The following is a 21,375-nucleotide window of genomic DNA, read 5'->3' as shown; positions in this document are numbered from 1 at the left end:
AGGAGAGAGCCGAAGGGGGGCCCGGGCGGCGGCGGCGGAGAAGGAGGCGGCGGCCGCCGGGGCTGCGCAGAGGGCGAGTCCGCGCTTTGCTTCGCTTCGCTTTTCCTCTCCTTGCAACAAAGTTGCGGCGCGCGCCTGGAATTCGGAAAGCCGCTCGCGCCGCTCGGCAGGATTCGAACCCGGGGCGGGGCGCTGCTTGCCCCGGGGCGGGAGGGAGGCGAGGGGGGAGAGGAGGAGGAGGAGGAGGAGGGGGGAAGGGTTCGCCGAGGAGAAGCTGCCGCCGCCGCCGCCGCGCTTCTGCTTCTTGCCACCGGGGCTGCTCTGGATTTAATTCGCCTCCTTCCACGCTGGATTCGACCTTCCCTTGGATCTGTCTCGCAACGTAAATCATTTGGGGGGCGTGTGTGATTATTTTTGATTTTTTTTTTTGCCGGAGGGTGGCTTTTTTTTTTTTGGAGGGGGGGTGTCGGAGCTGCCGGGCGAGACCCGAACTCGGGATTGGATTGCAGCGCGTTTGGCTGTGTGCTTTTTTGCATTTTTTAATTTTTTTTTAAATGGTGCGCGTGTGATCAGGGAGGGGGAGATTTGTCAAGGTCATTCCGTGGATTTTAAATTTCTTCTGGATCTGTTCTCTCCCCCCGCCCTCCCCATCGGGCAGCCCTTTCTCTCCGTAGTGGTTGGATTATATTCTCTTCACCTCTGGAAAAGGGGGTGGCTTTTCTATAGGAAGTGGTTTTTCCTTTTGCAAAAGACCCCCCTCCCCTTTTTTTTTAAACATTTGGAGGGGCGCTTTTTTTTCTTTGGTGGGCTTTTTCGGAAATGGATGGGAAAATCAGACAGAGCAGGAAATCGAGGTCCCAAAGGGACCGCGTGAGACGAAGGGATCCGAATGGCAGAGACCGCCCGAATCAAAGTCCTTCTTCGGCGTCCGAGAGGGAACCCAGCCCGGGCAAGGAAAATACGAGCCAAAACTGCCCCAACCCCAAAAGCCAGGCGTCGGCAGCCCGAAATGTCAGACCTCCGAGGCGGCGCAGGCGAGAATCCAGCTCCCAGGAAGAAGATCTCATTGATGGGTTTGCCATCGCCAGCTTCAGCAGCATGGAAGCCTTGGAGGTAGGATCGCAAGATGGGCTGCTTGCCTTTGCACGGGCGCCGATGGGGATCCTCGGGAGGAGGGAGAGCAGAGCAGAGCGCCGGCTGGCAGGGAGGAGAGGTCAGCGGGATCGAGCCCTCCCCTCCCTCGCTTGTCAATATCAATTAACTTCTGGTGCGGGAGGAATGGGGAAAGGCGCTCGAGGGGCGTGGAAGCTGGCGTGCGTGTGCACGGTCCAAACCCGTGACAAGCTCTTGAGGGTTCTTGTGAGGGCCGTCTCCCTAAGGCCAGGCGCTTGGGGGTTAATCCTGTTATTTTCCATTTCAAGGGATCCCCCCCCCCAATTGCTCAGGGCCGAGTTTCATGTCTGTTTGGTAGGGCTTTGATTTGTTGGCCAGGCTGCAAGGGAGAGAGGCAGAAGTTCTGGTTTTGTTTAGGGCTTTCTGCTTGATGAAATGTTTGGGAGGGGAGGGGAGGGGAGGAGAAAGTCATTTGGCGGGTTTATGAACTGGTTGCCCCAGACACTTTGGAGAAAAGCCTATGTTGTTATTTTTTTTAAAGGCTGGGCTGAAATGTTACTTTAACAGTTTTTGGATTTGGATTTGTTGATTTGGACAAAATCTTGTAGATGAATTTTTTTTTGTTTGTGTGTCTCCTTCCACCCCCTTTCCACCAGCTGTATTTGGTGCAGTTGAAGAAACACTTCGTCTCTTGGTGACTATGCAAATGTTCTTGGTGTTAATAGGTTGGCCAAAAAAAGCTCCCCTGACTTATTGAACACGGTATTTGCTGTGCAAATATGACTTGTTTTGTCTGAGCGTAGTTGAGAAGAGCAGGAAATTTAATATTTTCAGAGGGACGGTGACAAGCCTGGGGATTTTGTGTGGCTTTTGATTTTATTTTGTGTCTGATGTGATGGGAAAGTTTGAGCAGATAAGAGAAAACACTTACCAGAAAGTCTCTTATGTTTCTTAGTCATTTTGTCTGTTCTAATAAGCTGAATTCTAAAAGAAACAACTTCGGGCGCTTATCTTCACACCTTTCTGGATTGTAGTTCACATGAGCTGTGTATGGGGATGGTGGCTGGTCACCTGTTAGAAGTTTGTAACACCTGCCAGCAATTTTTTTAAAATCCCAAATTTCCTTGAAGATGCAGGTCGATCTTTACGCTTTCAGGCCTGCTCATCTGACTACCCCGTGGCCTTTGGTTTTCTGGAAAACCAGTGTGTAATCGACGTTTTAAATGAGACCATCTCGTCTCTTCTGTGGCTTTCCAATAAAAGGTTGTCTACCCTGTGAAACTGCAACAGTGTGGGTCTTATTTTTTTCTTACCTCTTATTCCTGGGCTTTCTTTGAAATGGGAAGTTGTTGAAGCGTCTGTGAAAGAGAGAAATGTGGAGTCAGTGCCTTAACATGCATCACATTGGCTGACGAAAGGTACTTTCCAGAGAAATATCGCTTTGGTCATCATATGTTGGCTGGTCAAGGCTTGCCCAGATATGATTATGGAGAAAGCCTTGGTTGTGCTATGAAGTCCTAGAGTTGCCTAAACTTGAAGTCTAGTATCCATTTCCATGACATCTGCAGCTGTCTTTTATATGTGGTCTTTTAGACTGTCCCTTTTTCTCTGAGCATTATTACGTATCTGCCAGGCACAGCTAAGAGCCAATTAACCCAATGAGCCTTCAGAATTCTCCAGGGAGAAAGGTCATCTCTGGAAAAATAATGTCTTGGGGCACATCCTACAAAAAATGTACTGCATTGCAGTGATGGTCGGTATCTTGTGTGAGTATCTAATTTCCAATGGGCGCTAGCTCTGGAAACTTGTACAACCGGAAAAGGCAGCCATAGGAAATTTAGTTGGGCCATTGATCACCGTTAAATCTAGCCAAAAGGTCTGTATGTGGTGGAGTGATAGCTGTGGGAAAAGACTCTCCTAGCAATCTCTGGCTCTCCCCTAAATCTCAGAATAAACTTGGATCTCCCTGTGGGTGCACAAGTAGTAATTAAAGGTAATAGTGGTTAACCCCTCTTTTGTAAAGAGTCCAGTAGCACCTTTAAGTCTAACCAACTTTATCATAGCATAAGCTTTCGTAGCATAAGTTTTCGATGCATCTGATGAAGAGAGCTGTGGTTCTCGAAAACTTAGTTGTTCACCTGTGTAGAGTGGTGGTATCTTTCCTGGTGATTGACCAGAGAAAGCAGAGACACTTTTGTAAACATGAGGGAGGGGAGTTATGTGTGTTCTCTCCAGGATCTTGACGTGCACCACAAATGATTATAAAATATGAAAGCAGATGAGCTACTAAAAAAATTGCCATCTTTCTTGCAAGGCTAGTAAGTCCTAGGGTGTAGTTGGGAGGCACGCGGAATAGCAGCCTTTTTGGATAAGCTGGTCTAGATCTAAGGTCTTGCATGGAGGTCCATCCTGCAGATCCCTCTTTAAGCAGCCTTGAGTTCAAAGTTGGAAGAAGGATGGAAAACAAAACGTTATAATGTGGAGATCTAGCCTGCCCTCCTGCATCCTGTTGCCACACGGGCAACTAGGTATCTCCCTTTTTTTGCTGCAATGATAAGTGCCCGGAAGCAGAATTTTCCACTCGTCGTAATGATCTAGCTTATTGTATTTGAGGCTGCTTCTGTCCTTCCTAAGGATCTATCTTTCCTTTTTTTCCCAAAGAAATTTTTATTTCATTAATAAGATTAAAAGCCCAGTAAAAAGGGCAGAGGAACAGAAGAAAAGAGTAAAGAAAAAAGAATACAAGGAAAGGAAAAGACTGAAAATAAAGAAAAATAATACGTTTTTTCTATTTTTCTCTACGACACCTATCATATTTTAACAAACGTTTTACTTTTAGTTTTAATATCTCCAAATTTTTCCTTTTCGATACTGCCCCCCTTCTATTTATTTTTCCCAAATGTATCTTCTTAAAAATCAAAACCACAAATCGTTAGTTCATTTTGCCTCGGCTCATGTAGAAAGTCAATAAGGGGGTTTCCAGTTAACCCCCAAATAGACAGTGTTTTCTCTCTCATCCCTTCCTGAAGCAAGAGGGAGCATCTTTGGGATGGCTGCATAGAACTGATCTGAGTATTCGACTTTTGTTCTCTTCTGGCTAGAGAAGAAGAGTTGTGAACTTCTCTTGGGAACCAAATGCCATCACTGGCTGCTGAACTAACAAGTGAGTTGTGTGATTTCTGACTAATCTGTCTTGATAAGAGGGTGAGATTAAAAACGAGGAAACTCCCACTTGGTATCAAGTGGTAGGGTGTTGCCTTGTGGAATCAACCCCTCGAGGTCTGAAACTTCTGTTCCCTAACTTGATACCCTTTCCATCGAGTGCAAATGAGAAAGGTGAGCTATAATCGAAGTGAAGGAACTAAAATAGAAAGAGCACTTTCTCTGAACACCTAATGCATTAGTAGTGGAAAGTACCATGAAGTTGCAGTTGGCTTCCAGCAACTTAATGGGGTTTTCAAAGCTAGAGGTGGACACAGGTGGTTTACCATTGCCTTCCTCTGCGTAGCAACCCTCGTCTTCCTTGATGGCCTCCCATCCAAGTACTAACCAGGACTGACCACACTTCTTAGATCTGATGAGATCGGGCTAGCTTTCTATCTAGGGCAGCGATGCTCTGTATTCCTGGTGTTTGGGGGGCACAATCAGTGGGAGGGCTTCTAGTGTCCCTCATGGCAGATCTCCTGAGGATACCTGGTTTTCTCTACCTGTGGAAACATCAGGGCTTTTTTTCAGCTGGAACGCGGTGGAATGGAGTTCCAGAACCTCTTTCAAATGGTCACATGGCTGGTGGCCCCGCCCCCTGATCTCCAGACAGAGGGGAGTTTAGATTGTTCTCTGTGCCGCTTGGCGGCGTGGACGGCAATCTGATCTCCCCTCTGTCTGGAGATCAGGGGGCGGGGCCACCAGCCATGTGACCATTTCCTCCGAGGGCAACCCACTGAGTTCCACCACCTCTTTTCCCAGAAAAAAAGCCCTGGGCAACAGGATGTATGAGGGCAGGCTAGATCTCCACATTATAACATTTTGTTTTCCATCTTTCTTCCAACTTTGAGCTCAAGGCTGCTTAAGTGGGATCTGCAGGATGGCCCTCTATGCAAGACCTTAGATCTAGACCAGCTTATCCAACAAGGCTGTTATTCCGTGTGCCTCCCAGCTACACCCTAGGACTTAATAGCCTTGCCAGAAAACCTGATGCCTGTTGGACTGGATGGGCCATTGGCTTGATCCAACATGGCTTCTCTTAATGTTCTTATCTTTGCAACAGTTTTGCAAATTGGGACTGTGTTACTCCATTTTAGAAGGGGGCAGGTAAGCTGAGATTTAGCGGCTTGTCTAAAACTACTTAGTGGCATGAATAGTGGAGAGATTAGAAGCAAGGCTTTAGCCTTAATTTGCTATATTAAACTAACATTCCTACTCAAGTGTAGCCTTTCTCTGTGGAGAGAGAGATAATCCTCTGACATTCAAAGACGGAGGAAGATACATGCATGTTCACCGCATGTGGTAATGTGTTTACTTCCCAGCAGTGTACCTTTGCAACCTGTGGGGCATGAAATCCATCACAGCTCACCAGCCATGTGCCTGTCATCAGAGTCTCGATAAATGTCCCTTTTTCCTGTCTGCAAAATACTATGAGTTCCATGGCCAAGATCCATGCTGGGCATCCCCCATGACAAATGGCACAGAATACAGTATACGGATGTGAGGTGTGTTTAGGGAAGCACAGAGCATTCTGCGACCCTTGGAAGCCATGACAAGGTATCTGTGAAGCGCTGGAAAGGAACGGATGTCTGCAGTCAACTCTATCAATATTCAAGAGAGCACACTTTGCTCCAGCATTCTTGGGTGCTAATTGGCTCATCAGAATAAACGGCATAAGCAGAATTCTCTTGTTTCCTTTTATGTGCCGAACAGGGAGGTTGTGTAGCACTTGAGGGGATTTGAGAAGCCATAGTGGAGGTTTGTTTGTGGAGGTGTGCGTCTTGCATTTATTATGACCAGAAAACCACACAAACTTGCAAGGCAAAAATCACCCTGTGCTCTGATAGGGTTTTTCCTGTACAAAGGCATTTGAGAACTGGAATTGACAGCCAAACTCATATGCTATTAACAAAGGGGATTACCAAGACTGTAATTCTTTTTAAAAAAAACAAAATGTATGCCCAATTTAGCTGCGCAACATGTATTGTGATTTAGATTTATAAGAAGTCTGAAGGGTGCCAAAGAGCATCAGTTTTGACTGTAAAGACTCCTTCATGCTGTCCTCACTGCTAAAGGAGAATTATTTGGGTACAATCAGAAGTATATAACGTTCCTCAAAACTGTTCAGTAGATTTTTTTTCCCAGCTTGAGTGCTTGTCATACCTTCCCCACCCCAGAGGTCATGCACTCCAAAACACAAACTTCTGTGCACGTGGCAATTCTTCATTGCAGTCTGTTCTAATCTGGTTGGTCTGCTCAATTTTTTAAGCTTAGTTTTATAAGACCCAGTGATTAAGAAAAACAGAATGGTTAACCTGCTGTGAGCTTCCCCTCCAGAAGTTCTGATAATAAAGTTTGAGAAGTGTACTATTTTAGCCGCGATACTGGGAATTTCCCCATTCCGTTCTGAGTAACCACACCAACCTCGGTCTTTGTCAATATAATGTTCTGCATGCATGTATTTTTCAAGCGGCATGAACATTTGGAAATCTAGATTTCCAAGGATTAACATTGATTTATGAGTCTGCAATATACTGAAAAACAAGATCAGTAGAAGTGGCATCAACGTAGGACAGATTAGGTTGAGCTGGCTTTGCTTTTAGCCAGGTTTGCAGCACGCCTAATCCATTGCAACAGGTCATCTTTGCTGTGCAGCATTCTAGCAGTTTAAGTATCTTTATATGCATAGATTGATGTACTTCCTCACTGGGCATAAATGGGGTGAATTAAAGACATGGGAGTATATATAAATTGGGGAGGAACTTGGTGAGCGGAACAAAAGTAGCCGCTTCAACTCAAGACAGTCTCCTAACTAGTTAGGACGGACTCCTAACCTTTGAGTCTTGAGCAGGCGTGCCTGTTACTTGAAATCCTTTAACTGAACCCAGAACCTTCACTAAGCACACACATCACGAGTTTAGAAAGTCTACCAAAATCCGTTACTGATCCTGACGGTTTGTTATGGTTGGGCTGCAAGTTAGCATTCTGCTGGTTTGAACCCCGCTTCTGCCATGAGCTTAGTAGGTGGCCCTGGGTAAGCCACTCCTGTCAGACCCAGATGCATTGCAGAGATGATAACATTGATTGCGTTCACTGCTCTGAATGGGCCACTATTCTGTCTAGAACAACAGGATATATGCAGTTATTAGGATCTTCCAATGGGTCTGTTTCCCACTTGATAACTTAAGTGATACGAGCATGCATAAATGCACACATATATACACTCACACCTGTGTCCTCCTTTGCGCTTGTCTTATGGCTTTTAATGGTTTTGATCCCTTTAATAGTTTTGATGCCTTCCGACTTTTAATGGTTTTGATGCCTTGCTCTGACATCTTTATGCTCCTGGTTCTTGTTTGTGTTAACTGAAGACTGCAAATATAAATGGAATATTTTAGTGAGCGTACGCTGTGTGCATGGAAATTTAAAAACCAGAATACAGAGAGCCCCACCTAGCTGCTTTGAGTTGCTGCCTCCAAGTAAGCGGGAGTTACATGAACACACGACCCTGCCTTATACTGACTCAGACCATTGATCCATCGAAGTCTACACTGTCTACTCAGACTGGCAGCGGCTTCTCCAGGGTCTCAGGCGGAGGTCTTTCACATCACCTGCTACCTGAGCCTTTAAACTGGAGATACGGGGGTGGGGTGGGGGGTGAACCTGGGACGTTCTGCATGCCAAGCAGATGCTCTGACCAGTGTCTAAGATAACCCCACCAAGTCTGGGGCCACCTAATTTGGGTGCGGTGGCTTTTCTTAAGGTGGAGGGGAGTTGGAAGTTGACAGTTGGCGGCTGGGGAGTGGAGGGAGAGATGGCTCTGAGGGGAGAGGTAGATCTCGTGTAACCCCAGGTAGCAAAGGATCGGGCCTGCCCTACACAACATCTAATTAGGGCATGAGGGAGATAGAGTAGGGGGTTCTGATTATGTTGTATTATTCCTTCGCTGTATATTTGCCTGTGTATAGTTAGAAGTTAAATAAATGAGTTTTGGAATTGATGAAGGAAGAAAGCTCTTCTGTTCCACATAGTCCCCCAACCGCTTGGGCCCACTAGCAGAGGAGGGAGGTTAGGAGGCTGTCCCTAAGATGTGGCGAAATGGGGCCTTTCCTCCCACTGGTAGACCCCGCTCTGCCTATGCCTCCCTTTTCGCCTCTGGCCAGGCACCTGAAGGGGCTGTCTCCCTTTCCTGTCTCCGGGTAGTTGCTGCCACCACTGTCCCTGCATGGGGGTCCTGGTTAGGCGGGACAGCCTCCTAATGACTGTAGGGTCCCAGGTTTGGCAGGTGCCTAGCCGAATACGTCCCACAGTGCTTCGTACAGTAGAAACTCAAACCTTGTGGCCCGATCGACACAGATGGCGGAGGGTCTTCCTCTGAATTCTCACAACCGGCCTGGCAACAGTGCTCATGACACATTCTGGGCAATAAGCTCTTGTCTGCGCATGGTGTGCTCTCCCCCCACCCCCCATGTACAGAAATAGCACCAAAAGGAAAATTCGTCAGCATAGTAATTAATTGGCTGCCGCAGAAGAATAGTCGGTAGAGAGCTGGGGGGGGCGGGGGAGGGGGGGGTCTAACGTTCCGTAGCGTTCTCTTTGGCCGTCAACTCAGCACATTTTAGCAAAGCTCAGGGTTGCTAATTGTGTAGCAGAAACCAGTCTAGAGCGTTGTGGATCTGATAGACCTTGAGATTTTTTTTCCTAGAGAGCTCTTGTGCAAGCGCAGCGTTCTCATTAGGAAAAGGATATCTTCTCCCTCTCCTCCCAGTTCCAACCTCTGAGCAGCAAATGCCCTGAAGCCCGCGGGTCTGCCAGATGTGTGTCTCATTGCACAAGTGACGCCTTGGGGAAGAGCGTCTGTGCAAAAACCTCACAGCTCAGTTTTGTCAGGTCTTTGGAGCCTGGGGCTTGGCCTTTAAAGTGCTTGCGAAACAAGTCTGCTAAATCAGGAACAAAGAAGTACAAATCTGGTATTGGTAGAGAAGAATTTGAAATATTTCCCTAGCCCCAGGTACATGGAAGTCCACCCAAGTTTTTCTTTACATTTATAGAATGGAGAATCCATTTTCTTTTTGAAGGGATGGCTCTGGATATTGTCATCAGGGTCTGTGTGCGCGTGGTGTGCTTGGAGCGGTTTATTGTTTTGGTGTACTCTCCGATTGTGTGCACGGCTTCTGGCAAAGCCCCTTCCTTCCCCAAGGTATGATTCCGCGGAGGCGCTTCTCTTTTTCTGTCTTTGAGTTAAAATTTAGGGATGTGCTTCTGAAAAGATTCTCTTTTTAGAGTGTGCCCATCCTTTGTGCCTCTGTGTGAGTCAGTGACCTGGGCATGTTTTCTGACTCAAAGGAGGCCAAAGCAGAATTGGCGCTTGTGCCTAGATACAAGAGATGCCTTCCTTTGGGTAATTTTGGTGCAGCTCTTGTTGAATAAATCCAGCTGTGCTTTGTGTGGAGGTGTGCCGCAGAAACTGCAACAGGCAAGCCTCGATCAGTGATTCATCCAGAGAGGCAGCAAGAAGCCTCTTCACTTGGCGGCTCCTCTAGGCGTACGATAGCCATTATGTGTTTCTTACGGTATGCTAGCACTTTTCTCACGGTGCACAGTTTTGGAATTACTGGGCTAAGTCCATCTGTAAATAGCTTCATAAGCAAACAGTGTTGCTTTATTAGTAGCTTTGGCATTCATTGTGCAGAAATGCAGTTCAGCTCCCGTGCTAAGGACAAAGTCATCACGCCACTTAATCTAGACACTGTTTCTTGAAGGCAATGCAGAAAGATCCAAACATGGGAACGTTCAGCAAACTTGCACTGTTGGGCTCTATAAAGGCCTCCTTTTCTTTCCTTAAACTTGGCTTGAACCGGGGGTGGGGGTGGTGAGGGAGAGAAGTATTATCGGAAACAAAAAAAAAAAAAGGACTTTACTGTTGAATATCAGGATTTTCCATTTGCCCAGTTTTAATGACAAACCCATCAGGCAATGTACCCTGCGCCTGCAGTTTAATGTATAATTCACTCAAGGTGACCTCTAAAGCAGAATATGCTTTCTGTTCTCCTTGGATGTTAGAAAACCAATATATTCCCCCCCTGGCCCCCACTGCCTTTTTATTCTCTGCACTGGATTTAGATTACATTCACTATTTGGAGACACAGCCTCCCCTGTTCCCAGGGCTGAGGGTGGGCTGGGCTTGCCCACATATTTATTAAGCAATAGCGACATTGTAACTGTATGCAGCTATCTCATGAAACCATAAGGGAGAATTCAAGGTTGTCGGTATGCACAGTTTGCACCTCGAAATGTTCCTTAATAAATACCTTCTCCAGAGCACTTCAGAATATCTGAAAGCACTTACATATGTTCAGCTCTGTAAAGCTGTATACTTAAGCCGCGATAAAAGTTGTAGCCTCTACGAAATGTCGCAAGACTCCTTGTTCTTTAAGATGTGAAGTCGGTCATTGCAGGTGGGACGGGACCAATGCTGGCATCTGGTTTTCAGAGCTAGATGCCCTGTGAGTGGCTCCGTATCTAATCCACTGCCATCTCCTCTGCTCACCTCACCTCTTCCTGCCTCATTCAGTCAAAGGCCATTTCCACACACCCTTAAGGGGTCAGCCCACTCACCAAACGCTGGCAGCTTTTCCACAGGAATCCAGGCGTCTCCGTTTGCAAACTGGTTGCAGGCCATTTAGCTTCTGTTTTTTCGGCGCCTTTTCTGGGAACACGCTGCGGTCACAGAAGAGGCGCCAAAAAAATTGGAAGCCGAGAGCCCGCAAACGTTTTGCAAATGGAGACGTCGCCAGCGTTCTATGAGTTGGTTGTCCTTTTAGGAGCGTGTGGAAACAGCCAAGGGTGCAGCCATTGCTGGATAGGCGCAGCTGCCATGCAGAAGGAAGATGCGGGAAGGCAAGGTCATGGGGGGGGGGCTGGTCCTTCTATGTACATTACTTTGCAACAAAGTGCCCTGTTGCGCCCCATCGATATAATGCAGGAGAGCAGAAAGCTGTGGTTGACCTAGAGCCTCCTGAGTTCACAGTGGTTATGAGTTTGGAATCAGGGCATTCTTGATTTGTACCACCCCTCTATAACCCCACCTTTCTCCCCAGTGGAGACCCAAAGTGGTTTACATTATTATCCTCTCCTCCTCCCAATTTATCCTCCCAACAACCCTGTGAGGTAGGTTAGCTGAGTAGGTTAGGCTGAGACTGGCCCAAGGTCACCCACTGAGCTGCTCTGACAGAATGGGGGTTCGAACCTGGGTCTCCCAGATCCTGTTCTGGCATTCTAATCACTGCACCGCACTTGAATGCGCAGGTGATCTGTGCAATGGTCCCCCTTATTACCATCATAGAGGTGAATTGCTGTACCAGCACTCCATCCAGGGAGGTGGGGAAGAGCTTTGCATCAGCTGGTACAGGGAGGAGTACAGAAGCACTGGGGCAGTAGAGAGGGTGCGTTGCTCCCGTCCTCCGACTTACTACTGACTGGCTTAGCTCTTTCTCACAGGCATCAGTTTCTCAAAGGAGGTAACCATTCATTCTATTTCAGGTGGATTATTTCACGTTCAGCCAGACCATGGGCAAAAGTGTGAGTGCTTCTTCTTCTTTTTTTAATCAATGGAAGCAAGGAAAAGACCTCTTGGCAGGGAAGATTTTAAGGATTTTGTTAACAGGCTGCAAAGTCTATAAAAGGGCAGAGACCCATTTTTCAAATCCGTTTGTCAAATCATCAGTAATCCTTCCTTCTATAGCACTTCCACAGTGGGGGAAATGCACTTTCCGTGCCTTGCCTGGTTCATCCTATCTCAGCCATGGTTACTTTTAGGTGTATATAATGCTGGCTGTCACATGCTAGGCAACGTCCTCAAGGCACGCGTCACTGTCCCTTCTCAGAGCCAAGCTACAAGTGACGCCTTACACAGGTTGGACACTTGTCAGCTTCCCTCAAGTTTTGATGGGAAATGTAGGCATCCTGGTCTCGCAGCTGTAATGGAGAGCCAAGCTGTAAAACCAGGATGCCTACATTTCCCATCAAAACTTGAGGGAAGCTGACAAGTGTCCAACCCTGTGTAAGGCGTCACTTGTAGCTTGGCTCTTAGTTGCGTTCTCGTCCAGGTACACTAGACCAAGCCAGCGTTTAGCTGCTAGTGGCAGAACAGGTAAAGCGAGGCACAGCTGGGTTTGAGCCACACACACTGCTGTTGCTTTGGGCTCACAAACACCTCCCTTCCTTCCCTACAGGGCTTGAAAAATGCATTGGCTCTGCAGCCTTTCTAGATGCGAGAAAGCTTTTAAATTCTCTACCATCAGCTTAGTGAAAGGGACCGCCTGGAATTTTTTTCAGCTGTGTGCACATTCAGAAGGGTACAAGAACACAAGAGCCCTGCTGGTTCAAAGTAATAGCCGCTGTAATCCAAAGCTCTAGAAGACTCACAGGCAGAGCATGGTGGCTGGGGCCTCTATCGGCTGCCCGTCACCAGCAAGAGGTGTTCAAAGGTACACTGCACCTGATCATGGAGGTTTCATTAAACCAGCATAGTTAATAGTTGTTATGGACTCTGTCTTCCAGGACTACAAGCATGAATAATATGTCTGGTTCATTAACATGATTTCCAGATGTTTCACTTCACCATATGGGGAATTTCTGTGCTACGTTTACATAACCCTCACTCCTTGCACCCTCTTTCCCCTTCCCCTTCCCACCTATATATCTCTGGAGTTTCTTCATACCCTCCATGCATCTGACGAAGAGAGCTGTAGTTCTCTCAAGCTTATGCTATAATAAAGTTGGTTAGTCTTAAAGGTGCTACTGGACTCTTTACTATTTTGCAACATGGCTAACACGGCTAACTCCTCTGGATCTATGTTATGTTTATATATGAAGGCAGAAAAGAAGAGCTCTGCTAAATTAGACCTGCAGTCAGTTTAATGCAGCATCCTGTTTCTCATGGAGACCAACCAGTTGCCCTGTATTGCCAACAAACAGGCCTTCCCTGATGCTGTCCCGTGGCAGTGGTATTCAGAGGTTTGTGTAATAATAATATTTGATTTATATACTGCTCTTCAGGACAACTTAACACCCACTCAGAGTGGTTTACAAAGCGTGGTGTTGTTATCCTCACAACAATCACCCTGTGAGGTGGGTGGAGCTGAGAGAGCTCTGAGAGAGCTGTGACTAACCCAAGGCCGCCCAGCTAGCTTCAAGTGGAGGAGTGGGGAATCAAACCCAGCTCTCCAGATCAGAGTCCTGCTGCTCTTAACCACTACACCAAACTGGCTCTGAGGCTTCTGAATGTGGAGCTTCCCTTTAGTCACCGTGGCTGACAGTCACTGAAAGACCTATCCTCCATGAACCAAACTCCCTTTTAAAGCCATCTAGGCTCATGGTCATAACTACTTCCACTGGCAGTGAATTCCACAGTATGGAATTCAACGTGGCTAGCTGCTTTTTCTAGTTTGCTTTTTGTTATAGGGAATTCATTAGTTGGCTGTGTTGTTGACTCTAGTAAAGAGCCCAGTAGCACCTTTAAGAGGAACCAACTTTATTGTAGCATAAGCTTTCGAGAGCCACAGCTCTCTTCGTCAGATGCATCTGATGAAGAGAGCTGTGGTTCTCGAAAACTTACACTACAATAAAGTTGGTTCCTCTTAAAGGTGCTACTGGACTCTTTACTATTTTGCAACTACAGACGAACATGGCTAACTCCTCTGGCTCTATTGAATCTAGGCCACATTAGTGGTGCCTCATGGGTCCCTCCCTCCTTTCTCAGTTGTCACTTTAAAGAGGAAGGAAGGACACAAACAAATCTGACAATGGATCTTGATAGCTGACCATTTTGAGAGGTGGGTCATGCCGTTCTCTCCTCCCTTGCCCTGCATGCCTTATCAAATCATCCCTTTGACAGAGTTCGTTTGCTGACCATCTTGGCTTTCTCCAGTGTTGGGGCGGGGAGGAGGGGGAGACGGCTTAGCGCAAATCTAATTATACAGGAGTTGGTAATGAGTAAGGATCAAGGCCAGCTTGCCTGTATTGGTAATCTATACCTCATCAGCAAGCCCTGTTCCTGTTGCCTGAACATAGTGAATATCAATGGACATTGTTCCATGAGAGCGAGCCATTGAGCTGGAGTGATTTTTATACTGTAATGAAGTGTAACAGTTCCACAGGAAGAGCGCTGCCTCGTATAGACTGTACCCAGTAGCAGACTGTTGTCAGGCATTTTAATTACCATTGGAGCGGCGTCGGAGAAAGTTGCAGGGATCTGCATGCCGTTTCCATTAAAATTCCGTGATCCCAATGTGAGTGTGCCTCTCTCAACCAAGTTGATGATTGCCCGATGTTGGGCAGAACTGGCCCAGGTGCGCTCCTGCTGAAGACCTATCGGACAGAACGTGGCTCCCAATTAAATGGATTAGAAAGTGCTCTAAGCTGGAAGACTAAAATCGGCTGACATTTTTAACATGGGGCATGTGCAAGAACAAAATCTAAGCTGACCGACAAATCGCATCTTTGAACCCCCTTCAAGTTGTTAACACCTGATTTTTTAAAAAGAAAAATAATTGTTTTTCCACAGTTACCTGTGCCCCAAATGATGCTTATTCAACTAGCTCCTGCAATGTATATTAATTGAGACTGTTTTTCTATCTTCCGTCAAAGGATTTTAAGGCAGGATATGTGGTTGCCTCCTCTATTTCATCAGTATAACAACCCTGAGAGGTCAGTTTGGTTGAGAGTGGCCTAAGAGCCAATGACATTTATGGCGGAATGGGGATTTGAACCTGGGGCTCCACAGTCTTTGTCCAGTTCTTTCTCCCCTACTCAAGATCTCATGGGCTTACTGATTTTTTAACGTCTGCCCCCACCCCCCAAATTCTGTCACGCATAAGTATGACTGAATACTGGAACCCAAGATGGGGCTGTGCCAATGAAGGGGTGGAGGGATTAGATCGGAGCAGCCTTGGTTTGCACTGCTGGCATCATTGGAAGAAGGAAGCAACCTTGGCCAGTTTTATTTTGTATTTATTTATTTCAAATTTGTATTCTGTCCTCCCCACAAACGGGCTCAGGGCGGATAACAACATTAAAAATACAATTAAAAATTCATGTTCATTAAAAACAACATATTTAAAACAGAATGGTGGACAGCCTTCACACGGAGGGTTTTATACACCCCTTTTTTCCGTGCCAGCGGAGGCCCAGCGTCAGCCATATGCCTGGCAGAACAACTCTGTCTTGCAAGCCCGGCGAAAAGATAGTAGGTCCTGCCCAGCCCTGATTTCAGCAGACAGAGTGTTCTACCAGGTGGGAGCCAGGACCGAAAAGGCCCTGGCTCTAGTCGAGGCTAGGCGGGCCTCCTTGGGGCCAGGGACCCCCAACAGCTGTTTGTCCCCTGATCGGAGTGTTCTGTGGGGAATATATGGGTTCCCAGTGGGTTCCCCTAATAGTGTTCTTTACTTCTCCCTCTAAGGGCCAAGCTACACATGACGAATGACACTTGAACAGCAAGTGTATTTCTCCCTGTTCACTTGCCCTCCACTCAATCCACTTGCCGTTCAAGTGTCATTCATCATGTGTAGCTTGGCCCTAAGTGAATAAAAGCCATTCACTTAGATGACCTAAAATGCTCCTTTTGGGAATTACTATTGCTGCTCTTGGGAATTGCTATTGCAAGTGTGGGCAAGACCTGGAAAATGGGTGGCCTGCCTCTCACGGACATGGATCTTGTGGAAGGAGCGATGCAAGAACTCACACGGTTGTGTTGTATGATACCTACACACCCTACAGGTTTTTGGCAGCGTGTCAGACTTCCCACCCACGCATTCACACACCCTGGCCTTCAAAGTGACGGGCATTTTGCAAGTTCTTTTTCTTTAAATAAGGCCTCGCTGTTCTACTGACTGATCGCTGGAAAGTTGACAGGTCATTCTGGTGGTTTCCTAAAAATTCATAGTTGAGATAAAGGGGCTCACAGAATGCTATATTCAGGGAGGCCTACACACAAAGGAAAGAATCACGTCATCTCATTGTTGGCCATAACATATTTAAATATTTCTAGGATCCTGCTTCTTACATGTAAGAGTTGAGCTTGGCTGAAATTCCTCAGGAAAGAAATGGCTTTCTTGCTCCCTATGCTTTCTGCAGCCGATTAACGGCAAATAAAAGCATTTCAGGCCTTCCGTAGAGGTTGTGCTTCTGTGCAGGTGTGTGCTAGAGGGTGGTTTGGGAAGCGCTGTCTTGGATGTAGCAAAATGGCACACCTTGTTCTTCAGCATTTATCTTCAATCTTCCCCATGGCTCTCCCTAAAGGGACTCCAAGATAGGAAAAAAATGACAAAAAATCGCCGTTATCTTGGCCCAGTCCTAGAATCCAGTAGCTGGGTCAATTCTCCTGCGTTCTTGTGGAACAGTCCAGAAGTTGTCCAGCATCCCAAAGCTGGGTCCAGGTCTTTCAAGAATTTAGGAATGCTCCCAACATGAATCCGAGACATTGAATGTGATGTTTGAGTTTATGTCGACTAACGGGATTTGCCTGGGCGTGCACCAGCAGCATTATCCTCCCTTGGTGGAAAGGAGAAGGGACAGAACCGATGTAGTGAGGTAGCATAACCGACAAGCCAAGTCTGTGCCCTTCACAAGTGAAATGGTTGGTTTATAATGTCTGGAGGCAGTCAAGCATGAAGCGCTTGGAACACTGGAAGCTTGAGTTTGGTGCCATCCCCAAGGCCTAAGAAATGGAAGGAGGGTGGAAGCAGAATAAAGTGTCCATTTCTACTGTTTTCCTCTCCCATGTTGTTCCTCCAAGTCCTGTTATCCACCAGAAAAAGCATTTTATGGAGATCTGTGGGCTGCTGAGAAAGGGTGGAGGCAGGAATGTTCCAATCCGATGTTGGGAAACAGTCTGGATTAGGTTTGCCAGATCCCAGCTGGGAAAATTCCTGGGGTGGAGCCTGGAAAGGGTGGGGTTTGTGGAGGGGAGGGGCCTCAGCATGGTATAATAGAATCCACCCTCCAAAGCAGCCATTTTCTCCAGGGGAACTGATCTCTGTCAGCAGGAGATCAGTTGTAATTCCGGGAGATCTCCAGCCACCACCTGGAGGCTGGCAACCCCAGTCTGGATCGGACCCAGTAGGTGCTTCCTCTTGTAATTTGGGGCTTGTAATTAGGGCCCAGAAAGGTCATGCTTATTAGACTGAGGGTCCCTAAACTTGTTGAGCTGATAGATGCTTTTAGAATTTTATAACTTTATTAATAACATTCAATTTATATACCGCCCTTCAGGATGATTTAACGCCCGCTCAGAGCAGTTTGCAAAGTATGTCATTATTATCCCCGCAACAGCAATCACCCTGTGAGGTGGGTGGGTCTGAGAGAGCTCTGGAAGAGCTGTGACTGTCCCAAGGTCACCCAGCTGGCTTCAAGAGGAGGAGTGGGGAATCAAACCCTGTTCTCCAGATTAGAGTCCTGCGCTCTTAACTGCTACAACAAACAGAGAGGGCAGCAGATCCCACCACAAAATGGCTACCATTGGAGACCTGCTCCTTGGTTTGAGAAAAAGATGCGGTTTGGTTCCACTTTCCAAAGAAGGGGGAAGGCTTGCTTTCTGCGTGGCCACAGGGAGAGGTTGCCAACCCCAGAGACCATGTCTATTTTTATAGCAAAGGTTCGCCCTCTCTGCACACCTGCTTAGAATGAGCTCAGTATTTTGCAAGCCAATCAGGTGGTTGGGAAGCACCTGAAGCTCTCTTGTGTTTTTCCTGCTGCATTCAAGAGCCTTTTGTATTTCGTTTCCACGGTTTAAGAAGCAAATGGGTACTAGGAAGCACATTGGCAGGCACTGTGGTGCTCACAGGTGCTGTGTTCGGGGATTGCATATTTAGATATTCATACGTACCGAGAAAGCATTGAGTCCCTGCAGGGGATTAATTAGAAAATTTTTACAGTGGCTGTGTGCGGTTGTAAGAGGGTGGGATTCTTTTAGTCATAGTTAGCAGATCCTTGGCTGCATTGCACTCTAGAAAAAGGACTGACTGAGGAGAAGAATGGAGCATAGCAAAGAGGGCCCTTTTTACTATGTCAGCATCAATTTTGGGCCCGCACAAAAGGTTGATTTTGGTTTTTTTTAAAAAAAATCTGGTATCTAGGTATGAATGAATGCATCCTGTTAAGTATGAAAGGTGCATGTGTCTAGAATTAGCCTTCAAAAAGCAAAACAGTTCAGGTGCTGGGGGAAGATTGGAGAGATCTTTGTAGAACCTGAAGCCCCTGTATCTGTCGTGGTTGGAACGTTGGAGAGACTTGAGTTCGAATCCCTGTTCAGCCATGAAACTCATTGAGTGAACATAGAGCTTTTTTTGCTTTGTCTAGTCAGACTCACAAAGCAGTTGAGGACGAAATGGGGTGGGGGTAGAGGTGGGGGGAGAAGCCTGAATGCTGCCCCAAACTGTTTGGAGGAACATGGGATTAAAACATATTGGATCAAAAGTTGGGTTTCATTTCCTCTATGGCTAATGGTTTGCAAAGGTTTAAGCCCCTCCAAACAAGTCCTAGTTCCTTCTGTCACTGCCGTAATCCTAACTATCTTGTTCGCCTCAGCCCCGAATCTCAAGGTTCAGGTTTTCTGGTGTCTGTCCTTCTTCCATCCAAATCATAGCACTTTCAGATAATCTTTGATTTGTTTGCTGCCACTACCTTTCCATTGCTGTCCATCCATCATTAAGTTCTTGGCTTTAATTTTTATGTCGGGTTCTTCTGGTTCGGTTTTTTTAATCCTGCAAAAATTTGTCCATGGTTGATACTTCTTAAACGCAGCAGTGAGTTTTTAAAATTACTGTCGGGTGAGTTCCATTCCTATCACAGTGCAATGTCCTGCCATAAGTGGCCAGTTTCTCTTTTCACTGCATGTTGCTCACATTATAGTGTAGAGTGGGTTTTTATGCAGGTGAAGTGGCTCTTCTTGTTCGACTGGTTTTTTGAGTTCTCTGTAAGCACAACAGTGTCTTTGACTAATTCAACAGCATGAGCCAGAATGCTGCTGAATTGGGAACTTTCTATATTTGGAAAGAGAAACCAGCTCACTTCTCAAAAATTGAAGTTCTATTAGGTGATCAGTCTTGGGGGTTTATATATGATTTTGTACCATATGCAGCCATAAATAATGATTCTTAGCAGACTGTATTCACAGCATCCATGCATACTGTAAAAAAATAATAATCATGGAGTGCCACTATAGTGTAATTGTTAAAATATTGGTCTGAAATAATCTTGAGTTCTTTGTAGGACACAACACAAAAAGGTACAGATAGGCACATGTAAGAAATGGCTTATTACTCTATATACCAGGGGTGGCCAAACTTGCTTAATGTAAGAGCCACATAGAATAAACGTCAGATGTTTGAGAGCCGCAAGACATGGTGCATTGAAGTGACTTCAGATGAAGAAGTGGGTTTGGGGGAGTGTCCTGAAAGTGACATCACATGAAAGGGGGGAGTTTTGGTTCAGTATGACATCATCAGAAGGGGTGGAGCTTGGGGAGATCCATCACCTGACCTTTGACTTGGAAGTGACAATCCTTGCTAGGCTTCACCCCCAAAGTCCCCAGATATTTTCTGAGTCAGACCTGGCAACCCCAACATTTTTACTGAAAATATGAAAGACATGGGCCGTCGTCACACGGGCATTTATTCCGTCAAATTTCCATTATGTGGCGCTATTGTTCCTATCGGCGCTATGATGCAATCTTTTGTCAAATACCGTCTCCTCCCGCTTCGAGTTGTTCACACCGTAGCGTCATTTTGAACGGGCACAGAAAAAACTCCTCCCCCCTTTAAAAATTTTTTTTTCCGCTTTATTGCGTTATAACGACATTACATCGTTATAACCAAACGTTAGCCCAACCCCAAAAGAGCAGGATAGGTTGGTTAAGTTTTCCCGCCCTGGAAGCAGCTTGAACATTGGCTAAGATTGTTTTTCTTCCTAATTTGAACATCCATAAATATACTCTTGTTCTGAGAAAAGCCCCTGTCTGACGTGATCCCCATCGCCGAAGACTCAACCATGGCTCCACCGAGTGAACTTGTAGTTCTGGTGGCCCAACTGGTTGTTTTGATGGTTCAGAGCACGTTCACTCTGTGCCATGCACACCTGCGATCCCTCCGTCGGAGGCGAAGGGCAGCGGAAAGACTTTTTCGGTCTATGCTCGAGCAGCATAGAAAGAACACTCTTTCATTGCTTTGTATTTTTATAATATTATGACGTTATAGCGATATAAGGACTTTTTTTTTAAAAAAAAAAAAGGAGCTCGCTGCAGGATAGCGCGAAAGGGCGTCTGGGATAACGGGTCAAGATAAGAAAGGGAAAATTCCGTCATTATGGGATAGAAATCGATGCCGGATGGTCACACGGAAGCAGATTATAGCGCGAAAATTGAGACCAGAGGAGAAATCTCAGACTCGCAACAGTGCCAGAATAAGGTGGGAATTTTGCGGTAGATTGCGCAATTTTCGCGCTAATTTTAAGCCCGTGTGACGACGGCCATGGAAAGAAGGAAAGAAAGAAAGGGAGGAAGGGAAATAAACTCAACTAAAATAAAATGTATGGCCATGGCGATACTCAAGAGACCACTGGGAGCCGCACAATATGTCTAGAAGAGCCACAGTTTGGCCACCCCTGCTCTATACTAAGCTCTAGTATGTCCCTGCAGGGAGGACATCCTCCTGATGTGACCAGCTAAAAGGGGCCATGCTACATAATAAATTGTGGTTCGTGAATTCCTGCATCACAATAAACGAGAATTAGTATAAGTTCTGGTTAATAAACCAGACCCCTACTAAAATCTTGGTTTAGTTAACAGATAACCAAGAATGTACTTAGCCCACATTCAGATATTACTTCTAAAGGGTATTGCACGAAAGCTTGGGTCCGAAAGTAACCACCGTGAAGGGATATTCCCCGCCCCACCCCAAACACTGAGAGATTGGATAGCCATTGGTGCCTCATTCTTTGGAGTTAAATTGGCCAGCTCAGCCTCCCTACTTGTTCTTTAAACGGGGAGGCGGGGATGCCAAA

General features: G+C 46.3%; 1 protein-coding gene across 16 annotated transcripts in view; it reads left to right on the top strand.

Moving 5' to 3' along the window:
- Nucleotides 1-235: 235 nt before the first annotated feature.
- The window catches only part of FBRSL1 (fibrosin like 1), a 910,549-nt gene continuing 889,409 nt past the window's right edge, over nucleotides 236-21,375 (top strand). For 9 of the 16 annotated variants that reach the window (XM_054995767.1, XM_054995768.1, XM_054995762.1 and 6 more), the window contains exon 1: nucleotides 236-1,113. In XM_054995767.1, coding sequence (XP_054851742.1) covers nucleotides 820-1,113 — 294 coding nt within the window. In that variant the 5' untranslated portion in view covers nucleotides 236-819. The remainder of the gene's footprint in view (nucleotides 1,114-21,375) is intronic. The other 7 variants (XM_054995777.1, XM_054995776.1, XM_054995775.1 and 4 more) reach the window with 2 other exon arrangements.

This window comes from Eublepharis macularius, chromosome 13 (genome assembly GCF_028583425.1).
Source record: "Eublepharis macularius isolate TG4126 chromosome 13, MPM_Emac_v1.0, whole genome shotgun sequence".
NCBI classification, from domain to species: Eukaryota; Metazoa; Chordata; class Lepidosauria; order Squamata; family Eublepharidae; genus Eublepharis; species Eublepharis macularius.
This window is presented reverse-complemented; position numbering and strand designations above follow the sequence as displayed.